This window comes from Bombina bombina, chromosome 3 (genome assembly GCF_027579735.1).
Source record: "Bombina bombina isolate aBomBom1 chromosome 3, aBomBom1.pri, whole genome shotgun sequence".
Taxonomy (NCBI): domain Eukaryota; kingdom Metazoa; phylum Chordata; class Amphibia; order Anura; family Bombinatoridae; genus Bombina; species Bombina bombina.
The window spans coordinates 234,132,909-234,158,356 of NC_069501.1; the positions used below are offsets into that span (position 1 = coordinate 234,132,909).

A 25,448-nucleotide genomic window follows, 5' to 3' on the forward strand; every position below is an offset into this window, starting at 1 on the left:
GGTCAACCCAATATTGTTGTTTAATTTTAAATGAAAAGAAAGAAAAAAATGTTGGATCTATTGGATATAGACGGCCATTACTCTGTTTAGATAGAAATACCAAATTCTGAACCTCACATTAATGAATCATTCTTATTAGTTAAAAGAGATGTTTCACAAGCTTGTAAACTGAGTTATTTGATCCATGATTCAGAGAAGTGGGCAATAACTCAGATACTTGATAGCACATGCAAAACACTTTCTTAAAACAGAAATTAGAGCTTAAATATTGTAACTTGTATGTAGCAATGCCAAACAGATGTAAAAAGTAATTTCTTATTAGTGATTGTGCAGCCTTTAAAGGGACATTAAACCCAATTTTTTTCTTTCATGATTTAGATAGAGAATACCATTTTAAATAACCTAATTTACTTCAATTATCTAATTTGCTTCATTCTCTTGATATTCTTTCCTGAAAAGCATATCTAGATAGGCTCAGTAGCTTCTGATTGGTAGCTGCATATAGATGCCTCATGTGATTGGTCACCAATGTGCATTGCTATTTCTTTAACAATGGATATCTAAAGATTGCAGTTAATTAGATAATAGAAGTAAATTGGAATGTTGCTTAACCCCTTAACGACCAATGGCGTATGGGGTACGTCCTGCAAAAAAATGCAGTTAATGACCAAGGACGTACCCCGTACGTTGTTGGTCTTTGAAAGCAGTGGAATCGATCCTGATCACTTCCAACTGCTTTCATGTTATAGCAGTGATGCCTCGATGTTGAGGCATCCTGCTATAACATTTTTTAGCCGTCCGATGAAGAGAGAGCCACCCTGTGGCCCTCTCTGCATCGGCCATCAATGGCCCTGTTCGTTGGTGGGTGGGAGCTGATCGTGGGAGGCGGGTGGGCGGCCATCGGTGGGGAAGGGGGGCGGGATCGAGTGCGCGGGTGCGCGTGCGTGCACGGGAGCGGGTGCGCGCGCGGGCGGGTGGGAACCCTACACTATGGAACACTGTAAGGTGGTACTCGGTGGGAGAGAGGGTGGGAACATTACAAATGTTAACAATCTGGGAGGGTGGGAGGTTGGGGGTTGAGGGGGGGCAGCTACACTACAGAAAATACTATTTTTAAAATAACAAAATAATAAAATGTTATAAAAAACATATTTGATTTCAAACTGGGTACTGGCAGACAGCTGCCAGTACCCAATATGGCGCATAATAAGGCCGATAGGGGGGTTAGAGAGCTGTTTGGGGGGGGGATCAGGGAAGTTGGGGGCTAAGGGGGGATCCTACAGAGCAGAATTATCTTTTTTTTTTTTTTAAATCCCCAAAAAACTCTTATTTTAGTACTGGCAGACTTACTGCCAGTACTTAAGATGGTGGGGACAATTGTGGGGTGGGGGAGGGAAGAGAGCTGTTTGGGAGGGATCAGGGGGTGTGATGTGTCATGTGGGAGGTTGATACCTACACTAAAGCTAAAATTAACCCTGCAAGCTCCCTACAAGCTCCCTAATTAATCCCTTCAATGCTGGGCATTATACACGTGTGGTGCGCAACGGCATTTAGCTGCCTTCTAATTACCAAAAAGCAAAACCAAAGCCATATATGTCTGCTATTTCTGAACAAAGGGGATCCCAGAGAAGCTTTTACAACCATTATTGCACAAGCTGTTTGTAAATAATTTCAGTGAGAAATCTAAAATTGTGAAAAATTTAACGCTTTATTTTTATTTGTTAGCATTTGGCGGTGAAATGGTGGCATGAAATATACCAAAATGGGCCTAGATCAATACTTTGGGTTGTCTACTACATTATACTAAAGCTAAAATTAACCCTAAAAGCTCCCTACAAGCTTCCTAATTAACCCCTTCAATGCTGGGCATAATACATGTGTGGTGCGCAGTGGCATTTTGCGGCCTTCTAAATACCAAAAAGCAATGCCAAAGCCATATATGTCTGCAATTTCTGACCAAAGGGGATCCCAGGGAAGCATTTACAACCATGTATGCCATAATTGCACAAGTTGTTTGTAAATAATTTCAGTGAGAAACCTAAAGTTTGTGAAACAATTTGTGTAAAAGTGAACAAATTTTTTTATTTGATCGCATTTGGTAGTGAAATGGTGGCATGAAATATACCAAAATGGGCCTAGATCAATACTTTGGGATGTCTTCTTAAAAAAAATATATGCATGTCAAGGGATATTCAGGGATTCCTGAAAGATATCAGTGTCCCAATGTAACTAGCGCTAATTTTAAAAAAAAGTGGTTTGAAAATAGCAAAGTGCTACTTGTATTTATTTCCCTATAACTTGCAAAAAAAGCAAAGCACATGTAAACATTGGGTATTTCTAAACTCAGGACAAAATTTAGAAACTATTTAACATGGGTGTTTTTTGGTGGTTGTAGATGTGCAACAGATTGTGGGGGTCAAAGTTAGAAAAAGTGTGTTTTTTTCCATTTTTTCCTCATATTTTATAATTTTTTTTATAGTAAATTATAAGATATGATGAAAATAATGGTATCTTTAGAAAGTCCATTTAATGGTGAGAAAAACGGTATATAATATGTGTGGGTACAGTAAATGAGTAAGTGGAAAATTACAGCTAAACACAAACACCGCAGAAATGTAAAAATAGCCTTGGTCCCAAACGGACAGAAAATGGAAAAGTGCTGTGGTCATTAAGGGGTTAAAATTGTATTCTCTATCTAAATTGTGAAAGAAAATGTTTGGGTTTAATGGCCCTTTAAGCACAGTTTAGCATTATATATACATACCTACATGTACTTAGGACACACAGTTAACAGAACACAGTTCCTTACAGCCCCTTAATTCACAGTATTGCATTGGCTATTAATGTACAAGTTCTATAGAGAACAAATCTGCTTGGAAACACATCTTGTCTTACAAGTTAATGTTTTGTTAAGAAAGATTTATTTTAATTGAACCTTGTTGAAAGTACATACGTGCCTATAGATATTACTGTTGTATTAATGCTAATTGGCGGATAAAGTCAATTCTTAACAATTCTGGTGCAGACTGTGCCTTTATTGTTTAAAAAGATAGATAATTTCTTGCCCTATCGGAATCATGAAAGTTTATGTTTGACTCGACTGTCCCTTTAAATGTGCTCATTGATGTGCAAAGAGAAGTTTCCACAAGCCTAAAAAAGCAGATTATTTAACCCCTTTAAAAGATGTTTTAGATGTATACAATAAGGATTTGCCAATGAAGGATTACTTTGTGGAGAAATAATTGAATGCATAAATCATGTGAAAAGGAAGTGAACCATTTTTTTTACTCTGGGTCATATATATCATATTGTTTGTTTGTTTTTATGCGCATCTCTTATGTTTACAAATCCACACCTGTATAAGCTTTATCTGTATTCACATTTCAGTCTCACTAGTCAGTAAGTGCTTCTGTTTCATTACAGAGAGTTTTACAGTGATTTGATTTTATTGAGCTAATTCACCAAACCATAATAGATTTACTTTCTTAGCTTAGTGATTATGCTTCACAGGATAGCATTGGAATTAGAAATCAAAAACCCATATACTGCACTTCCCATGATATTTTGTTCTGACAACAGCTAGATTATGAGTGGAGCAGTAGTTTGCACTCACGTTTGAGCTTTACAACCAATAGAAGTATTTGTTTTGTGCTCAGAAATTTGCACTCGTGTTACTTGTTGAAAGTAAAGTTGCAGCAACAAATAGAGTTTGAGAATTCACAAATGCAAAATCACATTCCCCCATAAAAATCAATGGAGTAAAAAAAAGCTGGAAAAAAACACCCACAAGTCGCACAAACACGTTTGCAGTTATTTAAAAACGCAACATAAGAAGATAATATTGCACATTTCATAATCCAATGTTCTGCACATAGCAGAATATGTTCTATTTATTCTTAAATAGATATTTAAATATATATCTGATGGATTTTTGCACAGATATATATTTATACCTATATATATGTATGTGTATATATATAGTTATATATATGTGTATATATATATATATATATATATATATATACACACACACACACATACATGATTATATATAGTTATAGATATATAAAGATATATATAGGAATATCTATTTAAAAAAATACAGAACATATTCTGCTAGGCGCAGAACATTGGAATGTGAAATATTTACAGTAAATACATAGTTTATTAAACAGTTTATTGTTAATAAAATAATAAAAAAAAAGAGAAAAAAAAAAACAAACAGTTTATTAAATATGAATATTGCATAAATAGGATTTTTCATGTTTTCATCTACTTGATTGCAAAGGGCTCCAATGCACACACTCACACACACACACACACACATATATATATATATATATATATATATATATATATATATATGTATATATGTGTGTATATGTGTATATATGTCTGTAAATACATAAATACACATATAAATACATATGTACACAATTTAAACATTTATTTATACATATTTAGACATGTATACGTATGTATCTCTATGTTAAAGCCCTTTGTCTTCCTTTTTGACCTCATATCTTTGAGCCTTTATAACTTTTAAATGCAATTTAAAAAAATAATAATTTTTATTAGATGGTGTTTTTATTAACTGTACTTTTAAATGTATTTTTGAACTGTGTTGTGACACTTTTTATTCAAGCGTAACAGTTAACCATAGCTTTGAAGTCTCTGCAATCATTGTAGCGTAAATCAAGATTGCGCTCACAAGTTTGCATTTACTTTCAACTTGGACCCAAACGGCTGTGAAAACCCGATATCACTTGCGCAAACGAAAGTGCTCCACTTGTAATCTAGCCCACAGATAGTATGCTATTAATTTAGATCCTTAGTATTCTTGTTTTCTGTGACTCAATTAAGTCTAGAAATAAAGATCAAATAAACATAAAATAAAAAATAAACATAAAATTAATCAAACTATTTCTGCTGGGAATGCCAGAGGCATTTTTGTATTATGCTTACTTATAAGATTGATTGCCTAAATTCATACTGTAGGAGTCTTGATATGATAGTGCAAATGTTTAGCCTTATACCTAGACATTAAAGGCTAACATTTGCAGATTTGTTACACTAAATGAATTCTTGAAACCTATGTGAGAAATATATTGTAAATATATAAAGTACTAAAAAGATGCTAAGACAGAATTTAAGACAATATAAAATATATAACACAACACATGGGAGCATTTAGAATTTACTATGCTATAATCTTTACTTCACTGGAGTCTGATATTGTTCTTCCTTTTTCTACAAATCCCTGTATAGCCATCCTAGGGGTCAAAACTAAGTGCATCCTCATTAAATTTCCCACCCCATTCCTGGGCCCTTTGCATAAATATGTGTCTGAAATGATACTAGTATTAAATTCATACGCAACTAAATATATTGATATTGTGTATAATATAGTTTTGACAAGTAGCAAGCTAAATGCATTTCATCAGAATATCAGACAAATGAGAATCTACAATAAAAAATACAGAAAATAACTAAATAATGTTCCCATACACAAGTGATGCACTTATACTTGTATAGTGCTTTTGTTGCAATATGCATTAGATGATAAAGAGGTTTATTCATTTTAGCACACAAACATAAATTGTAAACATGAAAAAAAATGTTAAAGGGACCTTGCGCTCAACATTAAAGAGACAGTAAACGTCAAAATTAAACCCTCATGATTAAGATAAAACGTGCAATTTTAAACAACTTTACAATTTACTTTTGTCATTCAATTGGTATGCTTTGATGAAAAGGATACCTAGGTAGGCTCAAGAGCAACAAGGCACTACTGGGAGACCGTTGCTGACTGGTGGTTGCACTGATATATACCTCTTGTCATTGGCTCACCTGATGTGTTTAGCTAACTCCCAGTAGTGCATTACTGCTTCTTCAACAAAGGCAGCAGCGTAACTACAGGAGCCTCAGTTGTCTCAGCTGAGACGAGGCCCACAAATCTAGGGCCCTGAAATCAGTATTTGTATTGCTATAAGGTGGCTTTGGCTCCACTTGCATCATGTGTGCCCCTCCTGCAAAATAAGGCTTATAGTTTACAGAAAGTGTATGGATTTGTCTATGGTAGAATGGTTTCCAATAGGGCCAGCACAGTGTTGCTGTGCAAAAAAAGTATCTGCCACCATATTTGTACAGCAAGGCTGAGGATGAGCAAGGGCCTTTTCTCTGGCATGGAAATTATCAGCTTATTTTACTGAGCATTATATTGTTAATTGATTCAGATAGAGCATGCAATTTTAAGCAACTTTCTAATTTATTCCTATTATCAATTTATTTTTCGTTCTTTTGATATCTTTATTTGAAAAAGAAAGTCCAGAACCAGGGACAGCACTTGTTTAATGGTGGATAAATGTATCCACCAATCAGCAAGAACAAGCCAGGTTGTTCACTAAAACTGGGCCGACATCTAAACGTACATTCTTGCTTTTCAAATAAAGATACCAAGAGAATGAAGAACATTTGCTAATAGGAGTAAATTAGAAAGATGCTTAAAATTGCATGCTCTATCTGAATCACAAAAGAAAAAAATTGGGTTTAGTGTCCCTTTAAATAAGTGTCTCTCCTTAAAGTGAAGGTAAATTTGACAGCTATTGAAATTGGCCAAGTATTTATTTATAGCACCTTAATCCAGTCGCTAATATATTTTTTATCTTTTAGCTATAGTATTTATAATATTTATGTTTGAAAGTCTGTACCGTCTTGCGGCAGACTCCTCCCTTCCGCTACTTCCTTGTTCTCCTGAGTGTGACATCTTCGGTTCCACCAAAGCGCGTTCACAAAGTTAATTCCAACTACGCATGCGCCAATCGCCGTTGACACATAGTAGTCAATGAATTACTATATTCATTGACTACTATACTGTCAGAGATAAAATATGTTAATAAACTATTAGATTAAAGCGGTACTTCCAATTTACAGTTTGAGGGGTAAAGTGATGCACTTGTCCATATCGGAGTAGCCCGTAATAATAATACGATGACGTATTATGGGATTTTCTAAGTAATCCCAGTATGCATGCGCGAAACAGGAGCGCGCGTGGATTTAGATAATAAGAAATAAATTAAAGAGCATGCGCATAACATTAAGTAGGGGGGTGACGTGGTGTGACGGCCGCCTAACGGCCAGATTTTCAATTGGCGCAAAGGAAAACGTGATCTAGAAGGGAAAACAATAAAAAATAACGGGATGTTTTTGCGGTCATTAAAAAAGTGAGTTAAAACAGCGATATCTTGATTTACATTACGTTTTAAGAAAATTCATGAATTAAAGTGCTATTGATTTTAAACAAAGAGTTATATTAGACATAGACATGAAGGTAACTTTACCTTCACTTTAACATAAACCATATAAGGGAAATCACACTAATTAGATACACAGTTCCCAAGGTCAAAAAATTGCCTTTAAAACTATCTCTGAGGGGCCTGATAATACTGATAAAGCATCTTATAGAATCTGACTAAACTAGAGAGCTTATAGGGACAGAACACTGTAAAATTGTTTTTATATGAATGTATTTTCAATGACTTGTTATACCAGCTGCAGAGTGTAAAATGTATGAGAAATTGCATTTTCAGCTTTATTTGTGTATATGAAGTAGCTGGTTTTGTGCTTTTAAACCGCAGCCTATTACAATGGGTTGAGCTTCAGGTAATATCAGATCTCATTATGTTATCACTTTATGTACACAGACTTGCTTCCTTATCTTATATTTGTCTAGAAAACCAAAACTCAATACTTAGAGAGAACAATGGCAAATTATCATTTTATTACTTAACTATCCTGCACCCCACTGAGAATGTAATCTCTTCTGCTGGCTGTGTTTACTTAGGCTACTCAATAGAATATACTCCAGTATAGAAACTTTTAGTATAGGTTAGGATACCACAGGCTAAATCTGCTATTTCAAATGCCAAAATAGGGGTAAAGGAGCTACTTGTAAATAATTTAAAACACCCCAGCAGGTAAAATGAATCATTGGGAACAATTTAAAGGTGAGAAAATTTGGGGGTGAACTGTCCCTTTAAGAGATTTGGGCTTTAACAGAGAAGCAGCTCCTCAGTTTCCTATGTTGCTTCACTTCTGTTGACAACAAACAGCACGAAAGGACGCTATTGAAATTAGGGGCCCCATCACAGCCTTTGTTCAGGGGCGTAACTAGACCTCACAGGGCCCCAGGTCGAAGGATACCAAGGGGCCTATTTATTATTGTGCAGACAGACATGATACAATGTAGCGTATCGTGTCCACCGCACATCGATAAATGCAGACAGCATACACTGTCGGCATTTATCATTGCACCAGCAGTTCTTGTGAGGGGGTGTCAATCAACCCGATCGTATTCCATCGGGTTGATTTCTGTACGCCGCCTCAGAGCAGGCGGACAGGTTATGGAGCTGCGGTCTTTAGACCGCTGCTTCATAACTTCTGTTTCCGGTGAGCCGTACGGAGCTTGATAAATTGACTCCCAAAGGTAAATTGTAAACTTTATAAAAGTTGTATCTGAATCATGAAAAAAATTGGTTTCATGCCCCTTTTAGTTTAAAATAGAATTTATTAAAAAAACAAAAAACAAACATTGCAGTCTACAATATTTTGCCTGCTTTATTTGTTATTTACTTGTGAAAAAAATTTTTTTTCACTGCCCCAGACAAGTTCAAGTGCATCTTGCAGACTTTGAAATAGAGACACTGTGACATGCTACAAAGTGATTGCTTGATCAGCGAAGAACCTAATTTATATATTTTCCTAATTGTGCCGCAGCAAAGCAGATCAGATAAACATACTAAAAAGACATTTAAAGGGGCATATCCCTTAATTAGTGCTTAATTGCTCAAAAGTACTCTGCACAAATAAAACAACTTTAAATATTTAACTGATGGAAGCTGCTATAATATATTGCTTCTAAAGTGTGTAACAGGTCAGAAAATATGCTCCAGTGCACAATATAAATTGCTTTACATATCGCTGGTAAAAGATTACACAGGTTCAGAGAAAATGAGCTGTCTATCTGTCTACAGGTTGATAGATACTAGTGACACTAGCAGGGCAGGCTTCAGCTTGCCAGTACTATTCCTGAACCAAAGGCATGTTCTGTTTGCTACAGTTTCAAATGACTATGCCATTGCCAACATCATGTAACACAGCTGACAGTGTGCTGCAGAAAGGGAGGTTCCACTTAATTTTCCCACTTATGAATTCTGTTTTAAGGAATATTGATTTTAAGACACCCACGTTATTGAATTTTGCATCTGGAATAAGATGACAGCAAGTTTGATAGAAGACCGCTGCCTTTAACAAAACGCCTTTTCATTTCATGTAAAGATGTTCTGTGATATTAAAAACAAATTATCACATTGGCTCGCCCAACATGTCAGGGGTGAATTTCACAACAAAAATGATCAGTGATTCCTGCCCTTTCCTGCAAGGAGGAAGGATAACCAGCGACCTGCCAAGGCCAGGGCAAGATTGAACAATCCTTTGTTATATTCTTATAACAATGCCAACCTATTGGAATATATTTCTATGTCTTTTTGCTGGCTAAAGCATATATATTTTTATGACATATGAAATAACTAGTCCTAAAGCCCATGTATATGGGCCAATTATTTTAAGTACCGCGGTCCCACCCCTTGCTCTCTCTCCCCCCTCTTTTTTGTGCTCTCTCTCTCTCTTCCCTCTTTTTTTGTGCTCTCTCTCCCCCTCTTTTGCTCTTTTTCTCTCTCCCCTCTCTTTTGCTCTCTTTCTCTCTCCCCTCTCTTTTGCTCTATTTCTCTTCCCTCTCTTTTTTGCTCTCTCCCCTCTTTTTTGCTCTCTCTCCCCTCTTTTTTGCTCTCTCTCCCCTCTTTTTTGCTCTCTCTCCCCTCTTTTTTGCTCTCTCCCTCTCTTTTGTCCTCTCTCTCCCTCTTTTTTGCGCTCACTCTCCCTCTCTTTTGCTCCCCCCCCTCTATTTTGCTCTATCTTCCCTCTCTCTTTTGCTCTCTCTCCCCCTCTCTTTTGCTCTCTCTCCGCCTCTCTTTTGCTCTCTCTCCCCCTTTCTTTTGCTCTCTCTCCCCCTCTCTTTTGCTCTCTCTCCCCCCTCTTTTGCTCTCTCTCCCCTCCTCTTTTGCTCTCTCTAACCCCCTCTCTTTTGCTCTATCTCCCTCCTCTCTTTTGCTCTCTCTAACCCCCTCTCTTTTGCTCTATCTCCCTCCTCTCTTTTGCTCTCTCTCTCTCTCTCTCTCTCTCTCTCTCCCTCTCCCCTTTCTTTTGATCTTTCTCTCACTCCTCTCTTTTGCTCTCTCTCTCTCCCTCTTCTCTTTTGCTCTCGCTCTCTCCCCTCTCTTTTACTCTCTCTCTCTCCCCCTCTCTTTTGCTCTCTATCTCCCCTCTCTTTTGCTCTCTCTCTCCCCTCTCTTTTGCTCTCTCTCTCCCCCCTCTCTTTTGCTCTCTCTCTCCTCTCTTTTGCTCTCTCTCTCCCCCTCTCGTTTGCTCTCTCTCTTCCCCTCTCTTTTGCTCTCTCCCCTCTCTTTTGCTCTCTCCACTCTCTTTTGCTCTCTATCTCCCCTCTCTTTTGCGCTCTCTCTCTTTCTTTCCCCCCTCTCTTTTGCTCTCTATTTCCCCCTCTTTTGCTCGCTCTCTCCCTCCTCTCTTTTGTTTTCTCTCTCTCCCCCCTCTCTTTTGCTTTCTCTCTCTCCCCCCCTCTCTTTTGCTTTCTCTCTCTCCCCCTCTCTTTTGCTATCTCTCTCCCCCCTCTCTTTTGCTCTCTCTCTCCCCTCTCTTTTGCTCTCTCTCTCCCCTCTCTTTTGCTCTCTCTCTCCCCCCTCTCTTTTGCTCTCTCTCTCCTCTCTTTTGCTCTCTCTCTCCCCCTCTCGTTTGCTCTCTCTCTTCCCCTCTCTTTTGCTCTCTCCCCTCTCTTTTGCTCTCTCCACTCTCTTTTGCTCTCTATCTCCCCTCTCTTTTGCGCTCTCTCTCTTTCTTTCCCCCCTCTCTTTTGCTCTCTATTTCCCCCTCTTTTGCTCGCTCTCTCCCTCCTCTCTTTTGTTTTCTCTCTCTCCCCCCTCTCTTTTGCTCTCTCTCTCTTCCCCCCTCTCTTTTGCTTTCTCTCCTCTGTTTTGCTCTCTCCCCAGTCCCCTCTGTTGCTTTCTCCCATTCCACTTATCACGTCTGCCGGCCAAGCCCCCATCATGACACGTCTGCTCGGTCACGCCCCCATCACGACACACCCGGTCACGTCCCCATCATGACACGTCCGGCCATTCCCCCATCATATTCGCTCCTGTTTGGCCACGCCCCCTCCATGGCAGCTTCCGAAAAACACTTTCTCTTTTGCTCAAGGCCAGGTATGTTTGTCCTTGCGCAGTCTCTACTGCGCATGACTGCATCTGACAAACATACCTGGCCTTTTATTATATAGGAAAAACCCTTGTAATATTGAGGAGTCAATTCACATAATTAAGGAGATGCTTGAGAAATAATTATTTTATTCAAAAATAAACCTTTATGATTCAGAAAGAGCATGTAACTTTAAACAACTTTCCAAATTTCTTATATTATCAAATTTGATTAATTCTCTTGATATCCTTTGTTGAAGAGTAAATATAGTTAGGCTGATAGGAGCTAAGGAGTGTGTACATGTCTTTAGCATTCTATGGCAGCAGAGTTTGTTACGTTATATAACATTGCTGTAAACATTGCTGCAAACACAGCTGCCAGATGGTGAAAGATGTGAACGCTCCTGAGCTCACCTAGGATTACTCTTTAAGAAAGGAGACCAAGAGAAATAAGCAAAATTGATTAAAAAAAGTAAATTGGACAGTTTTTTAAACTTCTATGCTCTGTCCAATCTATTCAAGTTTTATTTTGACTTTCAGCTGCATAGAATAACACAGACATTCTATGGATTTGTTTCAGCTAACATTTCTGTCCTGTATTTTGATAGATAGTTCTAGTATGGGAGATTTATCATTCTCATAGCTGTTCTTGCCTATAAACAACCTAGGTTCATAAACTGTAATGAGGGTCCACTTAAAACCAACCCAAAAATACATGTTCACATTCAGTAAATATCCAGTCATGCGCCCGAGAGACTTTGACTTCGCCCACAACCCACCTTGACTTCTTATAGGATCACACTCTTCCCTGGACTGCTACAAACCTCCTGGGCACTGATGGCAATTTGCAAATGTTGGGATATATTTTGTACCATATTCCTTTCAATTTATTATTAATACATTGTGATAACATCAGGGATGTGGAGTTGATACTTTTATTTGACACTGTTGCACCTGTAAAGTGTCAGTAATCAACTGTTAAAAAAATGTTTTGTGACATTCTAATGCGTGTACCCCATGTGGCCTCCTGCTTCAATACTGCTTTGTTTCAGAGGATATATAATATATACTTGTAGTCTTGTAGCTATTAATTAAGGGGCAATTATAGATTTGAGAGAACAGAGAAATGGAATGGAAATTAATATTTGAACTTCATAATGCAAAATTACCTGTTATATATCTATTATATATACAGTACATAATTATTATTGGGTTATGTACTCTTTGTCTTTATGTTTCCTATATTTTGCTGAAACCAACACTCAAAAACATTATGGGCTACATTATGGGGGATATCTATCAAACCGTCAACTATGTTACATTCGCCGGCTTCAATACGCTCGCCTAACATCGCGGCCGCGTATCTCAATAAGCTCTCCTTATTTATGAAAAAAGCCGGCAAAAAGACACCCACCAAGTACGGGGCGATGAGCATCAGACTGTTGTCTATTCAACTTTTTTCTAACTTTATTTATACCCTGTCACCAAACGCCGCCACTATACTAAAATGTTTAACCCCTATCCCGCCACTGCCCGACACCGCCGCAACCTAAATAAAGTTATTAACCCCTATCCCGCCGCTCCCCGACATCGCCACAACCTAAATAAAGTTATTAACCCCTATCCCGCCGCTCCCCGCCACCGCTACCATTAAATAAACCATATTAACCCCTAAACCTCTGGCCTCCCACATCACTACTACTAACTAAACCTATTAACCCCTAAACCGTCAGCCCCCCACATCGCAAAAAACTAAATTAATCTATTAACCCCTAAACCTAACAACCCCCTAACTTTAAATTAAAATTACAACATCCCTATCTTAATATAAATTAAAACTTACCTGTAGAATGAAAATAAACTATTTTAAACTATTAATTAACCTACCCTAACTATTATACTACAATTAAATTAAATTAAAATACCAATTAAATAAACTAAATTACATATTAAAGAAACCTAACCCTACTCAAATGATTTAAATATACAATTAAACATTATTAAAAGTACTAAATTACAGAAAAAAACAAACACTGTTACAAAAACAAAAAACACTAAATTACAAAAAATAAAAAACAAATTATCAAAAATAAAAAAGAAGTACACCTAATCTAAAAGCCCTATCAAAATAAAAAAAAACCCCAAAATAAAATAAAAACCCTAGCCTACAATAAACTACCAATGGCCCTTAAAAGGGCATTTTGTGGGGCATTGCCCCAAAGATAACAACTGTTTTACATTGCAAAAAAATACAAACACCTCCCCAACAGTTAAACCCACCACCCAACCAACCAACCCCCCCAAAAAAACCTATCTAAAATAACCTAAGCTCCCCATTGCCCTGAAAAGGGCATTTGTATGGACATTGCCCTTTAAAGGGCATTTAGCTCTTCTACATGCCCAGACCCTAATCTAAAAATAAAACCCACCCAAAAAAAACTTAAAAAACCTAACACTAACCCCCAACGATCCACTTACAGTTCTTGAAGTCCCACTTGAAGGATCCATCCAGCCGGAGAAGTTCTCATCCAGGCGGCAAGAAGTCTTCATCCAGATAGCATCTTCTATCTTCATCCATCCGGCACGGAGCGGGTCCATCCTGAAGAAAACCGGCACGAAGCATCCTCTTCATACGGTCGCCGCCGTAAACTGGAACTTCAATGCAAGTGACGCCATCCAAGATGGCGTCCCTTGCATTCCTATTGGCTGAAAGATTTCAATCAGCCAATTCGATTAGAGCTGCTAAAATCCTATTGGCTGTTCCAATCAATGATTGAAGAGATGAATCCTATTGGCTGATGGGAACAGCCAATAGGATTTTAGCAGCTCTAATCCTATTGGCTGATTGAAATCTTTCAGCCAATAGGAGGCCGTCCGGATGAAAACTTCTTGCCGTCTGGATGAGGACTTCTCCAGCTGGATGGATCCTTCAAGCGGGACTTCAAGAACTGTAAGTGGATCGTCGGGGGTTAGTGTTAGGTTTTTTTGGGTGGGTTTTATTTTTAGATTAGGGTCTGGGCATGTAAAATCGCTAAATACCCTTTTAAGGGCACTGCCCATACAAATGATCTTTTCAGGGCAACGGGGAGCTTAGGTTATTTTAGATAGATTTTTTATTTGGGGGGGTTGGTTGGTTGGGTGGTGGGTTTAACTGTTGGGGGGGTGTTTGTATTTTTTTGCAATGTAAAAAAACTGTTATCTTTGGGGTAATGCCCCAGAAAAGGCCCTTTTAAGGGCAATTGGTAGTTTATTGTAGGCTAGGGTTTTTTTTATTTTGGGGGGCTTTTTTATTTTGATAGAGCTATTAGATTAGGTGTAATTCCTTTTTTTTTGTTGATAATTTGGTTTTTTATTTTGCTTAGTTTAGTGGGGGGTTTATAACTTAGTGTTTGTTTTTTTTCTGTAATTTAGTACTTTTAATAATGTTTAATGGTATATTTAAATAATTTGAGTAGGGTTAGGTTTCTTTAATATGTAATTTAGTTTATTTAATTGTTATTTTAATTTAATTGTAGTATAATAGTTAGGGTAGGTTAATTAAGTAGGTTAATTAATAGTTTAAAATAGTTTATTTTAATTCTACAGGTAGGTTTTAATTTACTGATCCTTTGTCACCATTTTCTACTAACAGGTTTTAATTTATATTAAGATAGGGATGTTGTAATTTTAATTTAAAGTTAGGGGGTTGTTAGGTTTAGGGGTTTATAGCTTAATTTAGTTTTTGGCTATGTGGGGGGCAGACGGTTTAGGGGTTAATATGTTTAGTTAGTGGTGGTGATGTGGGAGGCCAGAGGTTTAGGGGTTAATACATTTATTTAGTGGCGGCGGTGTCGATGAGCTGCGGAATAGGGGTTAATACATTTTATTTAGGTTGCAGCGATGTCGGGGCGGCAGATTAGGGGTGTTTAGACTCAGGGTTTATGTTAGGGTGTTAGGTGTAAACGTTACTTGTTTTCTACCATAGAAATCAATGGGTTATATTTCTTTGTCTTGCAGCATCGAACATAAGTGTCAGATAGAGCCAAATGTGTATTCGGAACATCTGTAATGACTTAAGCATCGATCTGCGTCGGATTGAGATCGCCGGTTCGTACATTACATCACGAATTTCAACATTTGCCGGTCTGTAGGCTTTGATAACTAGGTCGGATCAATTTTGCAACAATTATGATGCGGAATTTCGGCGTATTTGCGGTTGACACTTTGATAGATAGGCCTCTATAAGTGGAGCGCAAACGTTTATGCGCGAGCAATAAGTGGTTTATTGCAGGTGTTTGCGCTCGTCGGGCTTACCGCTGGTATTACGAGTTAAAAGTAAACGTGATCACTTGAGCGCAATCGCAATTTACTCTAGAATGATTACTGAGGGCCTCAAAGCTCTGGATGACTGTTTTGCAAAACAAAAAAGTGTCACAAAACACATAAAAAATAAATTACAAAGTACAGTTACACTCATTATAACACTATCTAATAAAAATGATAAAAAAAAATTGCAATTTTTACGGACTCAAAGATATGAGATCTTAGGAGATGGAGAAAAAGAAAGGTAGACAAATGGCTTTAACATTGAGATACATTCATATACATTTCTATAGATGTGTATGTGTATATATATATATATATATATATATTCATGTTTGTGTGTGTGTGTCTATATTTGTGTACATGTGTATTTACAGTATATGTATATTTACAGACATACATACACATATTAACACATGAATACATATGTATACATATAAAGACATGTATATAAGTGAATTGGAGCCCTTTGTAGTAAAGTAGATGTAAACATGTAAAAACATATTTATGCAATATTCATATTTAATAAAGATTTTTAACTGTATTTACTGTAAATATCTTACATTCCAATGTTCTACGCATAGCAGTATATGTTCTAAGTATTTCTAAATATATATTCCTATAAATATCTGTATATATCTATACCTATATATAATCATCTACATTTATAGGTATAGATATATATTGTACCAAAATGCCATCAGATATATGTAGACATATTTATTTAAGATTAAATAGAACATATTCTGCTATGTGAAGAGCATTGTAATGTGAAATATTCTTATTTTCATGTCGGGTTAGCGTACATGAGAATATGCAATCGGGTTTGCATGTGAGTAGGTTGTTAGGTTTTTTCTCCATTGACATCTAGGGAGGAATACATGAAGGCGCACTATATTAGCAAAAATCTTACTTCTAGCACTGTTTTTTTCTATCAAGTTATAATATTACTGCCTCACTCTATTCTTGTGTCACTGCGCATGCCCTGCAACCAAATGGTTCTGCAGGTTGTATGTATCTCTATCAGACATGCTTGTCAATCTCACTAATGAATGTTAAAAAAAACCTGAAAACAAAGTTTAGATTAAGACAGCTAGTGGCAATCTCTTCACTGACTGACAGGAAAATATTTTGCATGGATGTGTAAAGTTTCACTTCACTTGCATTTTGTTCAAATTACCACTTAAAATGAGATGAATTTTTTACTCTGCTTCTTACATAACACTAGTTAACAGAGGAATTACTATCCACTGCCAAAAATCTATCCCTATAGAAAAGGAAAAAACTTCAGGCATGCTTTGTGTACTTATACAGTAAAGGAGCATTTGTATTTACTGCCTTTTAAACAAAACTGCAAGTGTCTTGATCTTATCTGACTTATCTGGTTGCCTCTGATTAGTTTATTTGATTGTCTGTGCAATCAAACTCAGATGTTGAAGCATTAAAGGGTCAGTCTACTCCAAAATTGTTATTCATTAAAAAGATAGACAATCCCTTTATTACAAGAAATTCCAGAAGTACCAGTGAGTCATTCAAAGCCAAAATAAACAGGTTTATTTGTAGAAACACAAGGTGATAAAAAAACAAAGTAAAAACAAACAGCATAAGTGAATTTTCTTACGCGTTTCGGCACACAAATCCCTTTATTACCCATTCCCCAGTCTTGCATAGCCTACATGGTTATATTAATATACTTTTTACCTTTGTGATTATCTTGTATCTAAGTCTATTTTGACAGCCCCCTGATTACATGGCTATTTATTTATCTATTGACTTGCATTTTAACCAATTAGTGCAGTGTCATCCACAACCCACGGGCGTGAGCACATTGTTATCTTTATGGCCCACATGGATTAGCAGTCTCTTGTTGTGAAAAGCTAATAAAAAAGGCATGTGATAAGAGGCTGTCTGTAGTGGCTTAGAAAAAGGCAGAAATGTAGATGTTTAAATGTTATAAAGTATATTAATATAACAATTTTGGCTGTGCTAAGCTGGGTGGAATGGGTAGTAAGGCCAATGTCAATCTTTTTAAACAATAACAACTTTTGGTGTTGACTGTCCCTTTAATGTGTGCTCTAGGTTTGGGTATGTGTGTATATATAGCAGAATGACCATGGAAGAACTTACCTGAGGAAATGTTTGTGGGGTACAATATATCTGTTGAGTCTGTGACTGGGACCAATACATTCTTTGCTCCTTTTCTTGTTGACGCATGACCAAAGAAGTTGGCTTTATTTCGGACCCCAACTAAAATAAAAATAAAGTGTCATCTAGTGATCAAGAATCCCTGGATCATTTTACAGCTTGTCCACATCTATTAATACAATATTTTTTCGCATATAAATTATATGGGAATATAATACACATCTAATTGTATAGATTACAGACTGAAGGATTTTTTAACATGACTTGCTTGCAGTATATGGAGCTTGACATTTTAATGGCCTTTTTATTAAAAACAATATAATAAAAAACAATTATATGCAGAAAAACATTGTACTGTTAATCCAATCACACATATTTATCTACAAAAATGAGGAAATACAAAAAGTGAAAAAAGCAACGAAACATGCATCATGAAGCCTAGAATTAAAATGATAGGGTAGTGCGTGGGATTTGAAGCAAAGGTAAATTAGCAGAAAGCTTTATTTTCATGTATAGGTAGGTTACTAATGTTGTACCAATACATCCATACAGTAGCTACCACCAAATCTATTTGCTCTCATGCAGCACTGCAAGAGCCCATTATACTTGCCACAAAAAATGATGAAATAGTGAAAACACCAGAATCCTTATTTATCCACCAGCAGAATCCAGAAGCAGCTGCAATAAAGCACTGAAGAATTTTAGAAGAAGTGACACATTTAGGGACAGCCACAATGGAGAACAATCAGGAAGCAACATTTTAGAATAAGACAATATAAGAATTTTAGCTGGTTCAAACACATGCATAGCATGTAGAGACCCAATAATGTAAAGTCACAATTTGGAGAATAAGATATTTTTGAATGGTACTAAACTAGAAAAAATCCAATTAAAAATAATAAATATATGTAGATGGAAATTATATACAAACTGTTCTTATTGAGGGCCTTAAACTTATGTATACTTGGTATTGTTGAAATATTGGCAAAGCTTGACTTAACCTACTTTGGAATACTATGGTTTGCAGTAAAGAATAAGTTAAATGTAGGTATATTTAGGAATTGTTTTCATTTAATATTTCTACTTCAAATACGGTACCTAAGTCTAGGTGTATGCATTAACACTTTACTATGGTTATCAGTTGATAACCTCTTGCTAATTGAGTCACAGTGCAGGAAATCTGGGATAATATTCAAAGCTTAGTTTTGAGGAAAAGCAGATATGTTTGAGACACCATCTTCTCCATGCTGTATTGTCTCCAATAGGTTGATTGAAACTCCATCAGAAACTCCAAGCCCCAGTGTATATTTGGAAATCAAGCTTTTCACCATAAAAAAGCTTTGAAAAAGGAATAGGAAAGTCAAAATTAAACTTGCATGATTCAGATAGAGCATGCTATTTTAAGACACTTTTAAATTCACTTCTATTTTCAGATGTCCTTCGTTCTCTTGGGATCACTTGTTGAAAAAGAATACGCAAATATCTTACACTAGTGGGAGCTAGTTTGTGATTGGTGCCGGTACACTTTTGTCTCTTGTGATTGGCTAACTAGATGTGTTTATCTAGCTGCCAGTAGTGCAATGATGTTCCTTCAGCATAGAATAACAAGAGAATGAAGCAAATTTTATATTAGAAGTATATTGAAAAGTGTTTTAAAGTTGTATGTTCTATCCAAATTATATAAGACAATTATGGGGTTTCCTGTCCCTTTAAAAGCTTTCAATGCTGACATTTGTCAGAATGTGCTCACCATCATCTGTGATCTTTCATCTTGACCTGAGTTGTATTGTAAGGAATTGCACCATGTAGCCTCCGCTGAGATATCAGGAACATGCGTATCAAATGAATCAGTGCTTTCTGAACCTGGTTGACCACAGATTTCTTCAAAACTATCCATTGCATCCATGTTTTTGTAAGGCTTTTCTGTAAGATCTAGAGATTGTAGATTATCTGGAAAACCATCACTGAATTGCCTTTTGTATGGATGAAATTCATTTCTACTCTTAATGAATTTGCTATAGCTTCGTGCTGTGGTGTCATCACAGCTATACCTTCTCATATCCTCACTAGGGGAGGTTCTGTTTGTAGGGAATCTCATATGAATGTGATCTTGGGGTGAGGGAGACAGAGTGGGGCTTATTGAAGAATCTGAACTGCTTCTTCTAACTTGATTGTCAGAATCATGGTTTTGACTTCCATAACCAACAGTGTCCTGGAGATTGCACAATAATAAATAAATACAGAGGTTAGTATAACAGCCCCTTAACCAAAGGCACCACATTTTGTAGCTACTATAAAAAAATAAAGTCTGGATTGTTTTAGTTATAATTCATTTTATATTTAATTAATTCTATGATATATAGATCACATCCTCTATACTTTTTTCTATCATTATAATAAAGACTCTGCCATGTGATTGTTGTACAATTTTTTTTTCTACAGGAGAAAGTGTTGTCCCAGTTAACTGGTTAAAACACAAGGATCTTGTATTTCTGGATTATATAAAAAGAGATTTACATATTAGACATAGGGGTCAATCACAATTGCTATTGACTTTAATGATAATATTTCTATAAAAAACTAAACAAAAACAAAAAAATCATTAGATAAACTTTTCTAACACATTGTGATTGTCCCCATAATTTGTTATATTGAGTACAGGCCTAATAAGAAGAAAACAATTTTAGCATACATAACTCAGTATACTGCAGTCAATTTAGCAAATGATCTGTGATTTATATTTGCAATATGCACATTCATTCTATACCAATATCTCCCTCCACTACAAAATATTTATTAAAGATAAACATAATGTCAAGGTAAGTTAAGCATAATGTCTTTGGCATTATTGGGGAACTGTCCAGCCAAATGTAGGATAGCTTGGAGGTATGAATATGATTTAAGTTGACTATACCGTTTGTGTACCAGAACACCCAAATATATCACTACTAAATGTATCTGTGATATTGGCAAACAAATGTGCATACACAAGACAGGGGAGGGTGTTGACTCTATAATTTACATAATTTAAAGTTGACTTTTATCAGCTAAGCATGAGATTAAACTGTCAACAGACATTTTAAGTATCAATATTAAAATTACTGCAGGACCTTTTCAAACCTTAGAGTCTAATCTAGCTTGGGCCAACTCTACCCTCCAACTTCTAAATGTAATAATTTAATAATTGGGAAATTGGGAATGGGAAACAATAACAACTGCCTGTAATGAGACAAGTCCACATCTATGCTCTAAAACATCTTTGACCTCTTTTTGGAAAAAAAGTTCTATTTAGATAATACAATTCTTATACAAATCATACATGGTAAAAAATTTTTTGACTAACCAATATGCATTATAAGCATTACAATATGTTATGATATTCTACCTTTTGAACTCCTCTTATGTAAAATAAAGTGCTAGGTTAGTATTTCTGTTTTGTACCCCAAAGCAATGATGCATTCCTTAAATTGTAATTGGAGTTGCCTTATCTTGTACCAAGTATGATACTTAGTGACAGTTTGGTTATTATATCTTTGGGGGTGATTAAATGAACACTGTGCAAGAGTATAGCAGATTGATCATATCGCAGCTGCAAAATGAAACCAAAAATTTTCCTGGAAGTGTGGGTCATCTTACAGCCAAGACACACCTGAGGCAATGAATGTACTATATCTTTTAAATAACATGCACTTTTTAGTTAAGGGGTTTTTAACTTAATCTTATATATGTTGCCAATTATATTTTAAAAAAAAATACATTTCAAATACTATGAGAGAGATATAATAATTCATCAAATACATATTTCGTTTAGATGCAGATCTCAGATGTAGTAATCACTGTTTACACTATGCAGAGTCTAATTACATATGATCATACTAATAAATATTTGTTGGGATTAAAAAAAGTATTAATTTAACAACCTATTTTTGTTGTTTATAATTATGAGAGAAAAAAAAATATTTTATGAAAGAGAAGTAAGGAAAGGTGAGGGGGCACTGTTTATTTGGAACCCTGAGGTTTAGTACAATGCATTTCACATTCGTATGCAATTATACTTTGTCTCACAGACAAAACAGACAAAGAAGTTAATTTGTTTTCTGTTAATAAATGCACAGTAGGTGAACGCCAACAGAGGCTGCTTGTATGAAAATACTATTATCACATCAGTATGGTGCCAGATCATGTTTGAAATTCCTTAAAGGGACATGATATTACAATGTTGGAGCACTTGGAAGTAATGCAGCATTGCTGGAAAGAACTGACTAGAAAATATCACCTTAATATCACTTTGTAAAAAAGGAACTTATTTTACCTCAAATTTTCCTCAGACTTATTATGCACCATTGATTTGTTAGTGTATTTTAAGCTTATTGCGATGAGGTGACTCCAAATAATTGCTATCATTATTTAACAATCATGTTATTCAACAAACATGTTTTTTTTATTCATCTGACAACACAGACATCTTTTTAGTAGAAATGTACACAACAACTGCATTGTTGGGACAATAAGATAATATATATATATATACTATACATATATAAGATAAATGAACAATTAAACATTAAGGGCCAGATTACAAGTGGAGCGCTATTTAGTGCTTTCACTCGTGTGCTAATTGTGCTAGAAGTACGTTTTTTTGCACTTATTGGGTTGCGCTCGTATTACAAATTGATAGTAAAAAGTTATCACTCTTAACACAATACAAATTTAACAAGACAACGAACCCCGTTTGAAAAACTGTGTAGCTCTTCTTCGCCTATACATCATTCCATTTCACTAACCTACAAACTCCTGACCACAGCAAAAGAGAATGACTTGCCGACCTAAACTAAATCATGGGACGGAGACTTACCGTTTCTCAATCTTCATCTCCATAAAAAAATCAGCACACTCAGCTAAACTATTAGAGACTATTATCAAACTGCTAACAAGATGGTACCTTACACCACAAAGACTTAAATACATCTTTCCTAACTCTTCAAACCGCTGTTGGACGCTTTGCTCAAACGAGGGGACTCTGTTCCACATTTGGTGGGCATGCCCCAAAATTTTGGGCCTCTATCATACCATACATACAAAACACTCTGGAATCTCCTATAACCACAGATCCCACAATTTTCTTGTTCCATAGATACCCTAAACTCAAATCATGATAAATAGTGCTCACCAACATCTCCGAAGAATGTGGAAAAAAGAAACGATTCCTACCCTATTCACAAACAGAATAAGATATTAGTCTTAAAAAAGCAGCCACAGACTCTCAAACTCTTCATAGACTTTTGAAACAAGCCACACTGTCGATCCAAGAAAACAAGATCTCAATGGTCCTATTTTTTTATTTAGATTCAAATGTGATTATTGACTGTATCATTGCTATTGCCGTGTTTTCTTTCCTTAGTCACCCTTGTATGCTATAAGTTGAAATAAAAAATGAGTTATCACTTTAGCACTGACCCGATCTAACACCTGAGATCCCATGTCTTTGAGCCCTTATAACTTTTTAGCAATATTATTTTTGAATATTTTTTATTAGATGGTGTTATTATGAGTGTAGCTGTACTGTGTAATGAATTTTTGATGTTTTTTTGTGACACTTTTTAGCTTTGTGAAACAGTTAACCAGAGCTGTGAAGTTGCGATAATCATTATAGCGTAAATCACGATTGCGTTCACGTGTCCACATTCACTTTCAACATGTAATACAAGTGCAAATTAATTGTGTGCAAATGGACGCGAAAACCCGATATTGTTTGCGCGCAAACAATAGCGCTCCATTGCAAAATATCAGCCTCAATGGGAAAGTAAAATAAAAAAAATTCTAAATCAAATGCAGGAAAAGAAGGCAAAATAAATAAAGTATAGTGCACATTTTTTTTTCAGAATGCATAATTTTATATTTTATGGGGCATTAAAATACATTTTGTGTTATTAAGGTATTTTTTGAATCAGAAATTGTGTACTGCATTGCAAAAACTGCATGCAAAATATTTTTAAAAAGTATTTAAACTTTAATTTTGTTAGAAAAACATGCATTCTGCAATGTTTTCTAGGCCTAGGACACATCCCTTGAAAAGCCTCCTTTGCAGCTGTGACTGATTTTGGGCACATATCAACCAATTAATGTGAAGCATGCAAGAGTGTCAGCATAGTCAAAAATGATTTAAAGTAATCAATGACTCCAGTCTAGTCATCATAAGGCATACTGAAGTATGCCCACAGGCCAAAATATTTAAATGAGATGACTCTAGAGTAATTCACTGGTTGTTGATGCTTGTGAAGTAATCAGTAACGTAATCTGCTAATGAAATCTGCTGGAAACACTTTAACTTTCAGATTTAAAGGACTATAAACCCCTTGTGCCATATGGGCGTAGGTAGTACATCACACGGTACTTTGCCCAACATGCTGTGTTGACATAGACATAGTAACTACGTCCAGCACAGAGGTTCATGTTGCGGTCAATGTTATCAACTTAGACAGTGGGAGCCGTATCCAGGGAGCAAAAGGCATCTGCCTTCATATCATGAAAAGTGTGGGAGCGGTAGGATGGAAGGAGGGAATTGAGTAGGCAGCCCAGCAGAGGAGGGGGGAGAGAGGGATTCCCTACAGTATGGAAAAAAGTGATGAAAGGAGATAGAGGGATGGGCCCTACACTATGGAAAATGATTGGTTGGAAAGGGAAGTGGGGACCCTACACTACAGAAGAAAGTGATCTTGGAGGCCCTACACTACAGAAAAAAATAACCAATATAAATTTAAAAAAATAAACATAAGAGTAATTTATTACTGGCAGACTGGCTGCCAGTAACAAACATGGAGGGGAGCAGTGGGAGGGGAAGGGTTAGAGAGCTGTTTGAGGGGGATCAGGTAGGTGGAAGGGATCCCTGCACTACAGAAATTTTAAAAAATAAATAAAAGCCTTAAACTGTATATTGACAGACTGTCTGTAGTACTTAAGATGGTGGTGGCCATTGGCTGAAGGAAGAGAGCTGTTTGGAAGGGATCATGTAGGAATCAGGGCGTGGGAGGTGTAAGGTGGGAGGGCAATCCCTAAACTACAGCAAATATTAATCTTGCAAGTTAACTGATTAACCCCTTCGCTGCCAAAAAAACCTAACGCAAAGCCATGCAAGCTTGCTTTTCCGAGCAATAGGGATCCCAGAGAAGCTTTTCAAACCATGTATTTGTGTGTTAATAATTTCAGTGAGAAACTCAACGCTTGTGAAAAAGTTAACAATTTTAATATGATTTTATTTGGTGGCCAAATATACCAAAATGGGCCTAGATCACTGGTTTTCAAACCTGTCCTCAAGACTCCCCAACAGGCCAGGTTTTCAGTATTACCTTGGATGAGAGCAGGTAAAAAAGATTGATTCCATAACCACCCCCTGTATCATGTGACAGCCATCAGCAAATCACTGACTCGTACATATATGTATACACTGTCAACTGTTGCACATGTTCAGTAGTAGCTGGTTCCTCAGATGTGTGCATATATAAAGACTGAGCACAAATTGATAATGAAAGTAAATTGGATTCTCTATCTGAATCACAAATGATTCATTTTGACTTGTTTCCCTTTCAATTACAGGAAAAGCAGGCTAAATAATTAAGGAAACTGCACTGCAAAGGCTTTTAATTATAAATAATTAAACATGTTATGGTGGATTACATT

The 25,448-nt window shown here is 36.2% G+C and overlaps 1 protein-coding gene across 1 annotated transcript in view; it reads right to left on the minus strand.

Annotated features, from left to right (window-relative positions):
- The window catches only part of FOXN1 (forkhead box N1), a 106,577-nt gene that overhangs the window by 33,148 nt on the left and 47,981 nt on the right, over nucleotides 1–25,448 (minus strand). Inside the window, exons 4-5 of the mRNA XM_053706202.1 lie at nucleotides 19,522–19,983; nucleotides 17,754–17,873 (exon numbers count right to left, since the gene is read on the minus strand). Coding sequence (XP_053562177.1) covers nucleotides 17,754–17,873; nucleotides 19,522–19,983 — 582 coding nt within the window. The remainder of the gene's footprint in view (nucleotides 1–17,753; nucleotides 17,874–19,521; nucleotides 19,984–25,448) is intronic.